Source organism: Tiliqua scincoides, chromosome 5 (assembly GCF_035046505.1).
Source record: "Tiliqua scincoides isolate rTilSci1 chromosome 5, rTilSci1.hap2, whole genome shotgun sequence".
Classification (NCBI taxonomy): domain Eukaryota; kingdom Metazoa; phylum Chordata; class Lepidosauria; order Squamata; family Scincidae; genus Tiliqua; species Tiliqua scincoides.
The window spans coordinates 105,704,269-105,720,373 of NC_089825.1; the positions used below are offsets into that span (position 1 = coordinate 105,704,269).

Below are 16,105 nucleotides of genomic sequence, written 5' to 3' on the forward strand. Positions count from 1 at the left end.
TCGTCCAGGGTACCTACCAGCCCAAGGTTCTGTCCCTTTCAAAACCCACTCCATTTTGAAAGGGACAGAACCAACATCCTCCCTCATAGGAAAGAAAAGACCTGACACCAAGAGCCTTTGCTGGCCAAACCTCAAATCCCCTATAGAAAGTATCTTTATCAAAAGGAAGGGTTACTTTTGATGTTACTTATTGACTTTAGGAAGAGAGATGTATTGAATTGCAATACAATTGTTGAGGTGGGGGTTCCAATATTCTACTCTTTCCCGCTATGAGGATGATGAGTATCTAGGTAGAGCTGCTGCCTTGTATGCCTGAAGATCTGAGGCTGCCAGTTCGAAACAACCGGAAGTACCCCAGAACTGATGACACGCTGATATACTGATGAGCTGACCCTAGGTGGCAGAGAGGAGTTGCCGTCAAGTGGAGCATGGGAGGCGAAGGGCCAGAGAGAGGCCAGACCAGGAAGGAATCCAGCTGGAACAAGGAGTTCTATGAAAGACTAGAACTATTCAATTGTAAAAATCCCCACGGGGGTTTAAAACAACCTGCCTATGTAAACCTGTTGCGAGCTGCCTCCCCGCCCAAGTCGCTCCGAGACCGGACTCCTGCTGGAGCGTCGCCAACGGCTTGGCATGGGAACGCTGTGCAGCTGTTGTTTGTGGTTCTGTGCCTCACAGCCCACACCTTTGCTCCCACAACGGCAAGGAAGACGCACAGACAGAAGTTCTCCGCCACACTCCTCCTTTACTTATGTACAGAATATTTACAGAGTCCAAGTTGTACAAACAGTACACGAATCACACTTTCGACCAACGTAGCCTCCGGCTCACACTGCTCTGCTTCTCCCACATACTTGCTTGCCTCTGCTGGATATTTATAGTTCCTTCAGCCAATCACAGCATTGAGGTTTACTGCACAGTCATGCTAACTATGCTACTGCTGCTAGACACACACACACTCACCTGAGATCTCCTGATGCACATCACCCGATGTTGCATCAGCTTGAGACTCCCAGGATGCTGTGCACTCCTGGTTTGGCCAAGGCTTCAGGCCTGATACTGTGCAGCCAGTAAATTACCAGTCAGGCTGGGGTTTAGCCCGTGACACCCCTCCTAATTTCTGGCTGTGCAGTTCATTTACGTTTACCATTACAACTTCCTCAGGCAAGTTAACATTTTCATCACAGTGGGTACATTTCATAATTTTGTTTACATACATCTTTTTGTTACACATGTTGGTTTTACAATTTCTATTCCAGGGCATGTAATGCATATTTTTACACTTCACAATTTCTTTTGCTGTTTTCACACTACATACAGTGACCAAATTTGTTTCACCATCGTACCCATACCTATTGGGAGGCATTCCCTTATTTGCCCTGTTCGAACGCCTCGGTATGTCCAATTCACTTGTTTCCTCAGAGTCAGACTTTGATTTTGGCATTTTCAGGGTTAATTCTTCCCTCTGCCTCTGCTCAACATGCGGCCCCTCCTGCCTGCTGTTATCTGTCAGTTTTGGCAGATCGCCAGCAGGCGCTCCAGGCAACAAAATAGAGCTGTTCTCTGGCTCTCTAGTGTGAAGTCTGTTCCACCCCTCCCTCTCATTGAATTCAGCGGATCGGGAAATCACCAATTTACAATTGTTATCGCAAAAGCAGTAAGCTTTCGAGCCTGTTTCATAACCCAGAAACATCAGTTTTACAGCTCGTGCATCGCGTTTGCGTCTAAATTTCTGGGGGATGTGGACCCAGGCTGACACACCGAAAATATGTAGGTGTCTGAGAGACGGGGGTTTGCCGTATAAAGCCTCATACGGCGTCATGCCTATGCCAGACGTCCACAGACGATTAATCAAATAGTTGGCAGTCTGCATGGCTTCTGCCCAATAACGTTTGCCTAAATTTGCATCCGTCAACAACGCATTCATTTTAGTTTGCAATAATCCATTGCGTCGTTCCACCATGCTATTTTCCGCTGGCACTCCCCTGTTGGTAAGTCTGTGACGTATACCCTGGGCTTTCAGCCACTTTTCCAAACCTGCACAGGTGAATTCTGTGCCACGGTTGGTTTGTAATTCCCCAGCCTTACAGGCATATTTCCGTTCCACAAAACGTACCCATTCACGTATGCGCTGACTGCTGTCAGATTTGCATTGCAGTGGATAACAGAAGCTAAATCTGGTGTGGAAATCTATCAATATTAGGGCGTATTTTGCTCCCCCCACTGACTTATCAAGTGGCCCTATCAAATCTGCAGCCACCACTTGAAATGCTCTGTCCGTCTGCCTGTCACTTCACAGGACATGCTTTAGATTTTACCTTCTTACAGGTCTGGCAATCGAGGTATCTATGGCATTCCTGTAACTTGATGCCACTAGCATTCTGCATCGTTTTTTCTAATATATTATAGGATGGATGCCCCAGTCTCCTGTGCCAAACATGACAGCAACTGTCATGCTCTGCCTCATTCCTGCAGAGGTTTGTGGCTCCTTTAAATGGTGTACTGTCCAGTACATAAAGGCCACCTCTTTCCGTGCCTTGCGCACAAGTCTTATCACCATGCTTAACTATGCATTTCCCTTTATCAAATGTTACACGGTACCCCTCTCTGTTCAACACAGCAACACTCAATAAATTATGTTTGAGTTCGGGCACATACAAGACATTGCATACAGACCCATGAAATCCCGGCACTGTAACTGTGCCCTCCCCCTGCACTGGGGAGTTGAGTCTGTTAGGTAAGTGGACTGTCGCTTTTGATGTGGGTTCAAGAAATGTAAACAGTTCCTTCTCGCAGGCCACATGCTGGCTGGCTCCGCTGTCCAGCAGCCACTCGTGCTTGCTCTCCTGCTCCACCAGATGGACGACCGATACGTCGGGGCTCTTGCTGCCCCTCCTCCGCCTGGTATCTTTCCTCCTGGCAAAACGCTCCTTCAGAGAGGGACACTCACGCCGTAGATGCCGAGTGGATCCACAGGCATAGCAACGCCGCACTACGAACACTCCAGGGCTCTCACCATCTCCCTGGACAGCTGCTTTATCCGGACCATGATCCCTCGCTGTTGTTGCCTTGGCACTTTGCCCACGCTCCCGGCGGTTATCAGCTCTCTTCATCTCCTCTTCCATCAGCCTGCCGGTCAGGTAGGATAGTGTGAGCTGCCGCTCTGGGAGGGCTTCCAGGGTCGTAGCCAGTGTGTCATACGACTCGTCGAGGGAAGATAATATGATAAAAACTTGGTGCAGCTCGGGAATCTGAAGTCCACGTTCCTCAAGGTCGGCGCACAGCTGCCTCATGGCACGTAAATGGTCAGTCATGCTCGTGCTAGGTTCCAGGCGCTTGCAGTACAGCCTTCTAGTTAGGCTTACCTTTGACACGGCTGAGTCGGAAATGTACACCACACGAAGTGCATTCCAGCACTGGTGTGCTGACTCCAAGCCGCGGATGTGGAGAAGCTGTGAGTCTTCCAGATCCAATATAATCGTGGCTAGGGCTTGCTCATTTGCGTTGGTCATTTCCTCACTTTCATCCAGCTGTGCATTCCAAACGACATGCCACAGCGACTGTTTTATGAGCAGGGCTTTCATCTTCACAGCCCAGCCCCTATAATTGTGCTCATTTAGCCTTGTTAGTGGATATCCTTGGACGGCCGCCATCATGCAGCTCTGTACAAATGTCTCTGAGATAAATAACGCTCAGCAGACTCTTTGGGGTGTTTAGGCTGGTGCAAAACTTGGCACAGTACCTGTTGAGATTATGACCTGTTGCGTGCTGGGCCCATAACCTGTTGCGAGCTGCCTCCCCGCCCAAGTCGCTCCGAGACCGGACTCCTGCTGGAGCGTCGCCAACGGCTTGGCACGGGAACGCTGTGCAGCTGTTGTTTGTGGTTCTGTGCCTCACAGCCCACACCTTTGCTCCCACAACGGCAAGGAAGACGCACAGACAGAAGTTCTCCGCCACACTCCTCCTTTACTTATGTACAGAATATTTACAGAGTCCAAGTTGTACAAACAGTACACGAATCACACTTTCGACCAACGTAGCCTCCGGCTCACACTGCTCTGCTTCTCCCACATACTTGCTTGCCTCTGCTGGATATTTATAGTTCCTTCAGCCAATCACAGCATTGAGGTTTACTGCACAGTCATGCTGACTATGCTACTGCTGCTAGACACACACGCACTCACCTGAGATCTCCTGATGCACATCACCCAATGTTGCATCAGCTTGAGACTCCCAGGATGCTGTGCACTCCTGGTTTGGCCAAGGCTTCAGGCCTGATACTGTGCAGCCAGTAAATTACCAGTCAGGCTGGGGTTCAGCCTGTGACAAAACCGCCTTGGATTAAAGTCTGAGGAGAAATCTGATGACCAAAAGAAAGGCAGTATATAAATACCTGTATAAATAAAAAAATAAATCGGGAAGGAGATACAGGTTTACCTGACCCTCAAACACACTGAATATTGCACCTCTTCTCTTGTACCCATAAAATAACAGGTAACTAAGTACATGTTGAATCTACACATATAGATGAAAATAAACAAATTGTTTAGTCAACCCAAACCTATGGGTAGGATGTCCATTTGTTATCTTGCAATCTGTCATTGCATCCAGTGGACCACTGACATGACAGCTGCTCAGTAGAACTGGTACCAGCAAAAAAAGCAGCATTGTAGAGTTTGGCAGCAACTCTGTAGAGCTAGTGCCAGCCATGCCAGTAAGTTGATGGTGAGAGCATCAGGATGGAGCGGAGGTGAGAGAGAGGGGATCTCGGCAGCAGATGTACACACTATCCTCTGCCTACGACCTGCATCTGACATGCCCCCTTGGACCTACTAGATTTACATGAGTAGAATAGCTGGCATAGATCTGAATATGCCCATTGGTGCCCAAGGAGTGGTGGAATTTGTAAGTAAAATATTACTTGACATACCTCTCTGCTACGGCCTTGACCCCAGCTGGCCTGTGGGATGCCAGGGAAACTGCTGCATTGTGCAGGCTGGCTGGGGATAACATTGGGCCTTTAGAAAGCACGCTACCTTGCACCAAATAATTTTGAGAGAGCCACCTTGATGTCTTTGTTTCTCATGCTGTAGATCACCAGATTCAACACAGGTGGAATGGTAGAATATGCTATAGTAAATACCAAATCCATATATGGTGGTATTGGAGGAAGGCCTGAGGAAAGCAATGAAACAGGTAAATACAAGTGTGCAGAAGACAACAAGGTGAGGTAAGCAGGTTGAGAAGGCTTTCTTCTGTCCTTGCACAGAGGGGATTCTCAGCACAGCCGTAAAGATCTGCACATAAGTTGCAATAACATAGATAAAGCAGCCAGATGCAGCGAGAGTACTTGTGAAAATGACAACCATTTCAGCTTGGTGTACTTTAGAGCAGTGGAGCTTAAGCAAATGTGGGATTTCACAGAAGAACTGATTGACAACACGGGAGCAGAAAGAGGCAGCAAAGGGGCCACTGGTGTGCAATATTCCATAGAGAAGACCGGTGATCCACACACCAGCAATTATTTGCATGCAGGCTGTCTTGTTCATGATCATTTCATATTGCAGTGGATTGCAAATGGCAACATACCGATCGTAGGCCATGACTGTGAGGAGGGAGAAGTCAGAGCTTGCAAAGATGATAAAAAACAGGACTTGAGCAACACAGCCAGCATAGGAAATTCTTCTAGTGTTCAGGAGAGAATTGATCATAGACTTTGGGATGATGACTGAAACTTGTCCAAGGTCCTGCAGAGCCAGGTTCATCAGGAAGAAGTACATGGGGTGTGCAGGCGACAGTCAAAGGCCACTGCAGAGATGATGAGAAGGTTCCCCATTACAGCTGCCAGGTACAATGCCAGGAATATAAGGAAGTGAAGAATCTGCAGTTCCCAGATCTTTGAGAATTCATATAGAAGAAACTCAGATATGAACGTTTGATTAGCCATGTTTTGATCTTTGATAAGTAGAATAGCATCTCTGGATGAAAAAGAACATTTTAAAAAGTATAGCTGTTAGACTGTTGCCTGTTCAATTGATTTTGGATATGTTTGTCAGTCAGGGACAAAAATGCAGGGAAGGAAGAGGATTGAGGTCTCTGAATTTTGTATTGAAGCAACTGGGATACTAGCTCAAGATTAAACCTTCCTACATTTACCTACTATTTACTATGTTACATGAAAAATCTGCAGTTCCCAGGTGTTTGAGACTTCAAAGAGTAGAAAGTCAGACACAGACATTTGATTATCAATGTTTCAATCTTTAGTAAGTAGTGTGGCATCTCTGGATGCAAACACAAGGATAGCTGCTAGAAGGTTGCCTATTCGCTTAGTTTTTGATAGATTTATTGAGCTTGGGACAAAAGTTCAGGGAAGCAGAGGTCTGATGTCTCTGAATCCTCTATTCAGGTGCTGAAGCAACTGTGCTAAAACCTCAAGATTAAACTGTCCTACTTTTGTGTAATGTCTCCTGTCCTCTTTTTGTTATTGCTTTCCTGCAAGATAGTCACGTTATGGCTGATAGCCTCACGTCAGAACCATCACATTTAAGCCACTTCCTTACTCCCAGTGTGTTTAGTCTTTGGTATTGTGTGCTCAGTCATTCAGTGCAACACACAGTGTGTTCGGGCAGCTTCACTGCTGATCCAGAACAGGTTTTGCCCCAGAATCCCACATCAACCTTGCACCAATAACACACAGACACACAGAAGTGCACACTCAGATGGCAAAATAAGGAAATAATTATTGATACAATGGGATGGAGTAGTGCAACAGGTCCCCAATCTTTCTCAGCTTCTTTGTGTGTGAAGAGTGAATGTTAATGGCACAGATTGTGGCTCTCCATGCACTATTTTGATTGGGGGGGTGTCATGAATATGTACAGTTCAGGCCTAGTAGCATTGCAAGGCCTGAACCAAGCTAAAACAGTAACACAGAAGTGGCTTGCATTTCCTAGCTGCTAGGATTTACAACTCAATGGAAGGTGATTATGTAGCACCTAGGCAGCCAGAAAGACGCCCATCAAGGATGGAATGCAGCTGCAGATCTCCAGGGGGGAGGGAAGAGCTGAGAGGGTGAGCTTCCAGCCCCACTTCCAGAGGACAGGGTCTTTGTTCCTTGTCTCTTGGTGAGAGAGGTGGTGGGTGCACATCCTGCCCCGCCAGGACCATGTGGCCCATAGGTAACTGGGCCTGAGGATCTACAAAAGAAGCTGACCCAGGTGAGAGTCAGAGAATAATAGAGTTAGCCAGTTAGCTTTGTTGTTCTATGCTGATATGTTTCTTAGAAGTTTTTATGCCTCTAGCATTTGCTGCCTTTTGTAACTTTTTGTAACCCTATGTACTTAATAAAGTAAAAATCTTTTTTAACATGTTGGTTCATTGTCTGCTGGGGACAAAGGTTCAGAATCCTGCCTAGCCGTTCAGCAAGCTACCAAAAATCCTCATTGTGGACTAGAAACTTGAGGACTGAGACTTTAAGTAAAGAAAGTGCTCAGTGCCTACAAGGGATATAGTTAAGCCTAGAGGGTCTCGGTGTCCCTGGACTGAGGCACTGGCTCTTACAGGGTGGTGGCAGTACTACCGAACAGGGATCTTTGAGGGCTCTAGGTTTCAGAACCAACAACTCTGAGCACCCCAAAACCCTGGGAGTGAGCTCAAGTGTACGACAGGGGGAAATTTCAATTGTAAGTTAACTAGCATAAAGGGAACAGAATCAGGAGTACAACTGCTGCAGGGGAAAGGGTGAACCTGCCCAAATCTCCACCATGATTTCACTCCAATTTGGGTTCCCTCAGTTTTCTTTGGTAAAAAAAGAACAAAAATAACTGATTCAGCCCACACAGCTAATGCAACACATACTTTGTTTCTCCAAGCATTCTGGTTTTCTCTGGAAAATAAATTAAAACAAGAAAACAAGAACAGTGAGAAATGCCTTAGCTGTTTATGCAGTTCAAATGCAGTGACATTACACTTAACCATTTATTGATGACTTACTATTTCTCTTCATGCAGATTTCTCTAAATGGCTGGTACATGCACTGGTCTGAATTATTATTTTTAAGTATCTATGCAGCTATTCATGACCTCTTTTACCTCTTACCATTTGTGTGTGTCTGTGTGTGTTACCGTGGGTGTGGCAAAGCTTGGATCAATTGGCACTAGGGATTTACCACTATGGTGAGTACTTTTCTTGTGTTCCTTGAGAGTCGAACACAACTCAGCAAGGGAACTCTACAGAGAAAATATCAAATTTCTAGTTTCTCTGTCTGCAGGCATAATTAATGGGGACTCTATGTGTTCAGAACCAAGTGAAAATAAGGCTGCAATCCTAACCTCACTTTCCTGGGAGTAAGACCCATTGAACACAATAGGACTTACTTCTGAGTAGACTTGGTTAGGATTGTGCCCTAAGATTCATAATCAAATATGCCTTTGCCACTATTTTACAGATGGTGATTTGGAGTTTGGAGCAGATAAATCTAATATGAAATAAAGGTTCTCATAATATCATCTATATAGATATGGGGACAATTTTCTTGTACAACACAGTCACACACCATGCCACATTGCGAACATCTGTGTGGAACATCTGTGAAGGGCTCACTTCTGCCCTTCAGAAATCGACAGATTTAATACTCCTACTTTGGCTCATGTAAATGGGAAGGGGAAAATGCACCCTGAGAAGATGCCTTGGGAGATGTAGAGCACTCTCAGGGACAAAAGGTATTGAGTCACCCACAAAGAGAACTCTTTCTATCCTTTCAAGATGAGGGCTCTAGTTTACCCTGAACATACAATATAGACTCCACATTTAGTCCCACATTTAGTTCCTCTTTCTCCTTCCATTAGTACAACTAATTACAACTAGAGGTATTTGAAAATGGTGTTACTTACGTTAAACAGAAGTAAGCCCATTTTGTTCAGTAAGACTTAGGCCAGCATTTCCTAAAGTGGCGGGTCAAGACCCACCATGGGAACTAGAAGGTGGCCATTCCCTTTTAAGGGAAATTGCCCAGAAATGGGTGTCCTGCAGCGATCGTGGTGCTGCAGTGACCCAGGGGCTTGTATCCCTAATGGGTGGGGGGTCACGCTGGCTTTGGGGAAGATCTGGGAGGCTCTCAGCCCCCTCTATATGCCTCCCCACTGTTTGTAATCACTCTGATCTGTAATTGGAGTGCACTTCCAGTGTTCGCGCACCCCAGTCCCTGCCTACACAAATGCTAGTGCAGTCCCAAAGTCTGAGTAGGATACTGCACAGAAAACATAGAACTTGAGCCACACATTCAGCGTAAGAGATGCACCTGGTATTCAGGAGAGAATTAATCATGGACTCTGGGATAAAGATTGAAATTTGTCCAAGGTCCTGGATACAGCTGTGGCCATTTCGATGCCATTGTAGCCTGCAGTACCAGGAAGCATAAGATTGCGCTGCCCATTTGTTTCTTACACTTACTCTGTTTAGTCTAATTTATGGTTCTTTGACTGCTTACTTTATTGCCATAGGAGTTCCTATGCCCAAAAGAGAAGCTGATATAAGATAGGTATCAGGCAGCATTACTCCATCCTATGGAAACAATAAATGGTTGTAAGTAAAATATGACTTGACTGACCTCTCTACTACGGCCTGGGCCCCAGCTGGCCTGTGGAATGCTGTGGAGGCTACATTAGAATAGCACTGTTACCAAATGGGCTGGTATTTAGGGGAATTAATATATATTGCACAGCTGACAGCTCTGTTGGAACATAGGATCTTTAGACTGGTTAACAAGTCGGCAAAATGCAGAGAATCCCCCTCCCTCAAGAAAGAGACTGAAAGAGAGATGACTGTACTCCAGAATCACAGTTTTATTGTAAAAGAATAAAGATAGAAATAGTGCATGCTAATAATGTGTCTCCATGCCCTAAAATAATGTATTTTGTTCCTGTTCTATGGTGGTGGTTTCATGAATTGCATTATGTATTTGGTGCAGCTGAAGAAATCAGAAAGAAAGGGTCACTTTAAAAGAGAAGGATGGTTAGAAGTCCCTGTTCTTCTACCCCAGCTGCTAGCCACTAGACAGGGAGAGAGAGAGAGGGAAAATAGGAGGGTGGGTGGGAGAGGGAGAGACAGTAAAAGGTTTCCAAGTGCAATTATAGCTACCTCCTGAAGGGGAATCTGGAGCTTTCTTGCAGAGCTTCAGCAGTTTCCGAGCATCAGGGAAACCCTGTCCAGTGGCTACACACTCAGTTGCACACTGGAAGAGTAATCCCTTCTGAATTTAAATCCTTCTGTATTTAAGGAGTTTTAGAGTTGCTGTTAAATGCAACTCTGGGGATAGGTTCATTAACTATGTTATCAGAAAAGAAGAATGGGGTCTGGTGTACTCTGTTTTAATGTATGCATGTGTGCTTGGTGGCTGAATGGCTTTGGAAAAGGGTCTAATGTGCCTGTTCCTGGCCTGCAATTAAGGGAAATCCAAATGTGGAAGGACAGGGGATGTTACCGGGTGTGGGGGGATGAATGGACTAGGGTTGCATCATAGCACAAGCTAGAAGTTACATTCTTGTTGGCATCCTTCAGTCTCGGAAGACTATGGTGTCACGCTCTGAATGGTGGTTCTGGAACAGAGTGTCCTCTCCAGTGCATGAAGCCTGGGTAAAGTAGGTATGGAGGATAGGCTGTTACCCATGCAGCAAATCCTCCCTCTCCAGGTCGCTGAAATGGTCCAATGGAAAGGCAGAAGCCAATACGGTTGGTTCCAGCGGCGTCGCAGGAGTTGCCAGAACGTGACTGTGTTCAGCCATGAACTGCCTCAGGGACTCCGGCTCCGGATTTTGCCTCGAGGTTGACTCCTGAAGCCTTTTCCATAACTGGATGTAGCCACAAGGCAGTGGAGGTTTGGGATCAGAGTTTTCCTTCTCTCAGATGAGCTGCCTTCCCAGGCTGACGAGTCCCATCTACCCGGTGGCTGTACTTGTCGTAAGAGGTTACATTGTGACTTTTAAAATTAAGATGTGTTGCAGTATAACAGATAAAACGTGGAGATGGTATTCAAATGGGGCAAGGAGATGCAAACTCAGAGATGATACAGGGAGACAAAAGAGGTTACATTCAATGGGGACGATACAGACAGGAGCTCAGACAAATTGGATTATCTTCTTCCTTCCAGGATGTGACTAAAGGAGCAGTGCAGTCAAAGCGTCTCGAGGCTTGACCAGAGTTCTTTAGGAATGTAGCCTGTGGCTTAGAAAGGCACTGTCCTAGTGCTCATTTTATGTGTATGAATTCTGGATAAAATCATCCATCGTACTAGGCTGGCATCCTTATATGTTGACACTTGAAATGTTCCTTGAGTACCATATCCAGGAATGAAAAGGGAAGTAAATCAAAAAGGGGGGAGAGATTTACTCATAACAGAATTGGGCCATTAGAAAGCATTCTACCTCATACCAAATAATTTGGAGAGGGAAACCTTGATGTCTTTGTTTCTCATGCTATAGATTACAGGATTCAACACAGGTGGAATGGTAGAATATGCTATAGTAAATACCAAATCCATATATGAAGTGGTATCCGAGGACGGCCTGAGGAAAGCAATGAAGCAGGTAAATACAAGGGTGGAGAAGACAACCAGGTGAGGTATGCAAGTTGAGAAGGCCTTCTTCTGTCCTTGCACAGAGGGGATTCTCAGCACGGCCGTAAAGATCTGCACATAAGTTACGATGACATAGATAAAGCAGCCGGATGCAGCCAGAATACTTATGAAAACAACGACCATTTCAGCTTGATATACTTTAGAGCAGTGCAGCTTGATTAACTGTGGGATTTCACAGAAGAACTGATTGACGACATTGGAGCAGAAAGTGGTGGCAAAAGTGCCACAGGTGTGCAGTATTCCATTGAAAAAACCAGTGCCCCACACACTCGCAATCATTCGCATGCAGGCTGTTCTGTTCATGATCATTTCATATTGCAGTGGATTGCAAATGGCAACACACCGATCATAGGCCATGACTGTGAGGAGGAAGAAGTCAGATCCTGCAAAGACGATAAAAAACAGGACTTGAGCCACACATCCTGAGTAAGTGATGTGTCTGGTATTCAGGAGAGAATTGATCATGGATTTGGGGATAATGACTGAAACTTGTCCAAGGTCCTGCAGAGCCAGGTTCATCAGGAAGAAGTACATGGGGGTGTGCAGGTGGCGGTCAAAGGCCACTGCAGAGATGATGAGAAGGTTCCCTGTTAGAGCTGCCAGGTACAGTACCAGGAAAATAAGGAAGTGAAGAATTCGCAATTCCCAGATGTTTGAGAATTCGAGGAGTAGAAATTCAGACACAGATGTTTGATTATCCATATTTTAATCTTTAGTACATAACATGGCATCTCTGAATAGAAACACAAGCACAGCTGTTAGAATGTTGCCTATTCACTTAATTTTGTATAGATTTATTGATTCAGAGACAAAAGTGCAGGGAAGGAAAGGGTTGTGGTTTCTGAATCCCCTGTTCACCAGCTGAAGTGACTGTGCTGGAACCTGAAGATTAAATTGCCCTACTTACATGTATTGTCTCTGTATTTTTGCTTTCCTGCCAGAACAGAGCTTTATGGCAGAAAGCCTGATGTAAGCTCTGCCAAGTTCCAGCGAGCCTGCTTACTCTCTAGTGATTGTGTTTAGATTAACACAATGCAGTGTTAGGCATTATACTGGCTCAGCAATTCAGTGTAATACACAGTGTGCTCAGGCTGCTTCATGATGGGTACAGAGCAGGGGTTTGCCCAATAATTTCTTGTAAATTTTTCACCAGTGATAACACACAGACAGACACAACATGCACACTCAGGTGTCTTAACCCATTTTTGTCTGGCCCACTAATGTACACATTTTGTCCCTATTGTGTATATGCAACATTGGGCAGAAATGGCTTCATAAGTATATATTTATTGTTACAGTAAACAATAAATTTACTGGAGCAGTGCAACAGAACACATATCTTATCCCAGCTACTTTTTTTTGGCATATCTTCTTATATAGGAATAAAGTAGGCAATAAAACAACCAGAAATTAGATTTTAAAAGCTAAATATAAGGTTCAAAGAACAATTGACATTACACCCATCACTAGAGGTTTTTGTTTTTAGTGAGGTAGATAGTATTGATCTAAGTCTTATTGATCACAATGGGTTTACTTCTGAGTAAGATAAATAACCATTTTCAAACATCTTTACCCATCCCCAGTGAAGTTAACAGCTTTTTCCATTGTGGCACTGATTATGGCTTTCCATGCACTGTTTTAATGAGAAAAAAAAATTCAGTTGGAAGTCAACTAGCATAAAGGGAGCAGAATCAGGAATCCAACTGCAGCTGGAGAAAGGATGAAACTGCCCACATCTCCACCATGATTTCACTCCATTTTGGGTGCCCTCTATTTTATTAGGAAAGAAAGAACAAAAGTAACCAAGTCAGCCTACGCATGTAATTTTACATGCTCTTTGGTTGTAGAAGGATTCAGGTTTCCTCTGGAAAATAAATTAAAAGAAGAGAACATGGAAAAATATAGGACTGAGGTTTAGAAAAGGAAGTGAGGCATGCCTTAGGTCAGAGGTTCTCAAACTGGGGTGCTGCAGTGCCCCAGCCTGAGAAGCTCTGCCTGTGCCCCATTAAGGGGAAGGGAGGGGGCAATGCAGCAACGCAATCCCAGGACCACGCTACTGCCTTGGGCTTCTTTTTATTCACCAGTAGCAGCAGCAGCCTCGAGGCAGTGCAGGGAGCTCCACAGACGCCTTTGAAGGGCTCCCCAAGTCTCGGTAAATCTAAAAATAAAGGTTGAGATCCACTTCCGGTTCCACCATTGAAAACCAGAATGGGGTCACAGTCTTTGTTTTTAGATTTTCCTAGGCTTGGGGAACCTCGCCGAGGCTTCCGTGGCACATCCTGGAGGCTGCTGCAGACACTGGTGAGTGAACCAAGGCTCCTGTTGCCCTGACATTGGCGCAATCCTGGGTTTGCATTGCTGCATTCCCCCTCACCCTTTAAAGGGGCAAACACAGAGCTTCTCAGGCTGGGGCGAAACAATGCCGCAATTTAAGTCATTTCTACCCAACTTTGCATATACACAACTGGGATCAAATGTGTGCACCTGTGGTCTGGGCAGAAATGGGTTAAGAACACCTGAGCTAAGGCATGTCTCACTTTCTTACAACAGTTCCCAAATTCCAGGACAGTTGGTTACACCCAGTACACAAGCTCCCAGAGAGTTTGGGAGCCTATGCATTAGCTGTTTATGGAGTTCAAAAGTACAATGACATTAAATATAACCATATATTGAGGACTTACTATTTCTCTTCATGCAGATTTCGCAGATTTCTTTAAATGTCTAGTACAGGCACTTGTTTGAATTATTATTTTTATGTATCTATCCAGCCATACATGACCTCTTATACCTCTTACCACTTTTTTTAACTCATGGGTGTGGCAAAGTCTGGCTCAGTTGGTACTAGGAAGATATCACTATGGTGAGTAATTTTCTTGTGCTCTTGGAGACCTGGTCTCAGGAGTCTTAACACAACTCAGCAAGGGAACAACCCTACAGAGACAATGTCAATTTTCTGGTTTCTCCATCTGCAGGCATAATTAATGGGAACTGTGCGTGTTCACAAGCAAATGAAAATAAAAGAATACACAAACTACACATTGGCAGTTTTTTTTTTTTCCTAACAAACAGTGACTTGGGGGAGGGAAGGGATAAGTGTAATAGGAAATTAAGGGTGTAATCAAGCCCTTGACTTGGGCCAGCACCAGGAGGGTCACAAACATACCGTAAGGCATGTTTGCCCCTCCTCAGGAGGAAGCCGGGCTGGCACTCAAAGAATTGCCGGCCTGTCGAGGTTGACGCAAGCCTCTGCGCCAGCTTCCTCTTTGTGGGTTGCATTGGCCCAGCTGGGCTGACGCAAAGAGGAAAGGTAGGCGAGGAGGTGGGAGGGAGGCCTTCCTGGGAGCAGCCTCAGGGGCGGGCAGGCAGGTGAGGAGCAGGAGGCAGGGCTGGGATCTCTCAGTTTTTGGAGAGAAGGAAGCGGCTTCAAATTGCTCTACTCTCCTCAGACTTGCACCACCTCAAGAGGTGGTGCAAATCTGAGGAGACCCATAGGGGCAAGGGTGCCTTTCCCAGAATTAAGGGGGAAAGTTTCCCCTTGCCTCTGGTTGAGCTGTTTTTGGCCCCTATCCTGCACTGGATACAGCACAAGCCTCTTGGCTTGCCTGTTCTAGTGCAGGATAGGATTGAACCCTAAATTTCTCATAATATCTTCTATGTGGCTAATATCTTCTCCTTGACAGACAAGGCGAGGTGAGAACCCAGAGGGATGGCTATGATTCCATACGAAACCTTAGGCTTCTCCCTCTCCTCCACCAATCCCAGAGAATCAACCCCCCAGTCCAAGTCCTGCTGTTCCAAATCAGGTTCGGGCGTAGCAAGGTATTGGCAATAAGGGGGGGGGTGTTCTATGGGCCTTGGGTCCAGATTTGGGGTAGGGATATGCCCAAACAAGGGCCCAAGGGTACTGTGGGTAACTAGGACCCTGCCAGAAAGAAGGAGGCCCCCAAGGAGACCAGGGCTGATCTGGGGCAGCCTGGCTAGGGGCCCAAGGATGGCCCTCCCGCTCATCCTACACCAGCTCAAGATTCTGGGCAAAGTTCCACCCTGGCTCACCTTGCCCAATGCTGCCTCTATAGGCCTGTGGCTGAGGCCTCTTAATTGGATGAACAACCTCCACATCAGGAGAGCTGCCATCCTGCGTGTCACACTCTTCGACCTGCTGGGGAGGCAGAGAGGCCCCTTTACTTTTCCAGGCTGACCTACGAGATCCGGGGACTGTACCAGAGCTGGAGCCCCCAGCCCCGCCTTCCGAAGGACCTTTTCCTTTTGTCTTGCGTCATAGCGGGCCATAAAGGCCCGCAACTCTGCCATCTGCTCCTCATTGTCCGATGAGGAGGGAGGGGAGGGGGGCCGTACCAGGACCGGTTTTTTGGCGGCCTTACTGCCCGACTTCTGGACCCTCTTCCCCATGTCAACACCCGCAATGTATATCCAGTAAGGGGCCCACCACCCACCTCTGCGTTCTTGTTTTAA

The 16,105-nt window shown here is 46.0% G+C and overlaps 1 protein-coding gene across 1 annotated transcript; it reads right to left on the minus strand.

Annotated features, from left to right (window-relative positions):
* Positions 1-11,416: 11,416 nt before the first annotated feature.
* LOC136654428 (olfactory receptor 14I1-like) lies at positions 11,417-12,334 on the minus strand. The gene has a single exon (XM_066631446.1). It carries the CDS (start codon positions 12,332-12,334, stop codon positions 11,417-11,419), a length of 918 nt encoding a protein of 305 aa, XP_066487543.1.
* Between the last annotated feature and the right edge of the window lie 3,771 nt (positions 12,335-16,105).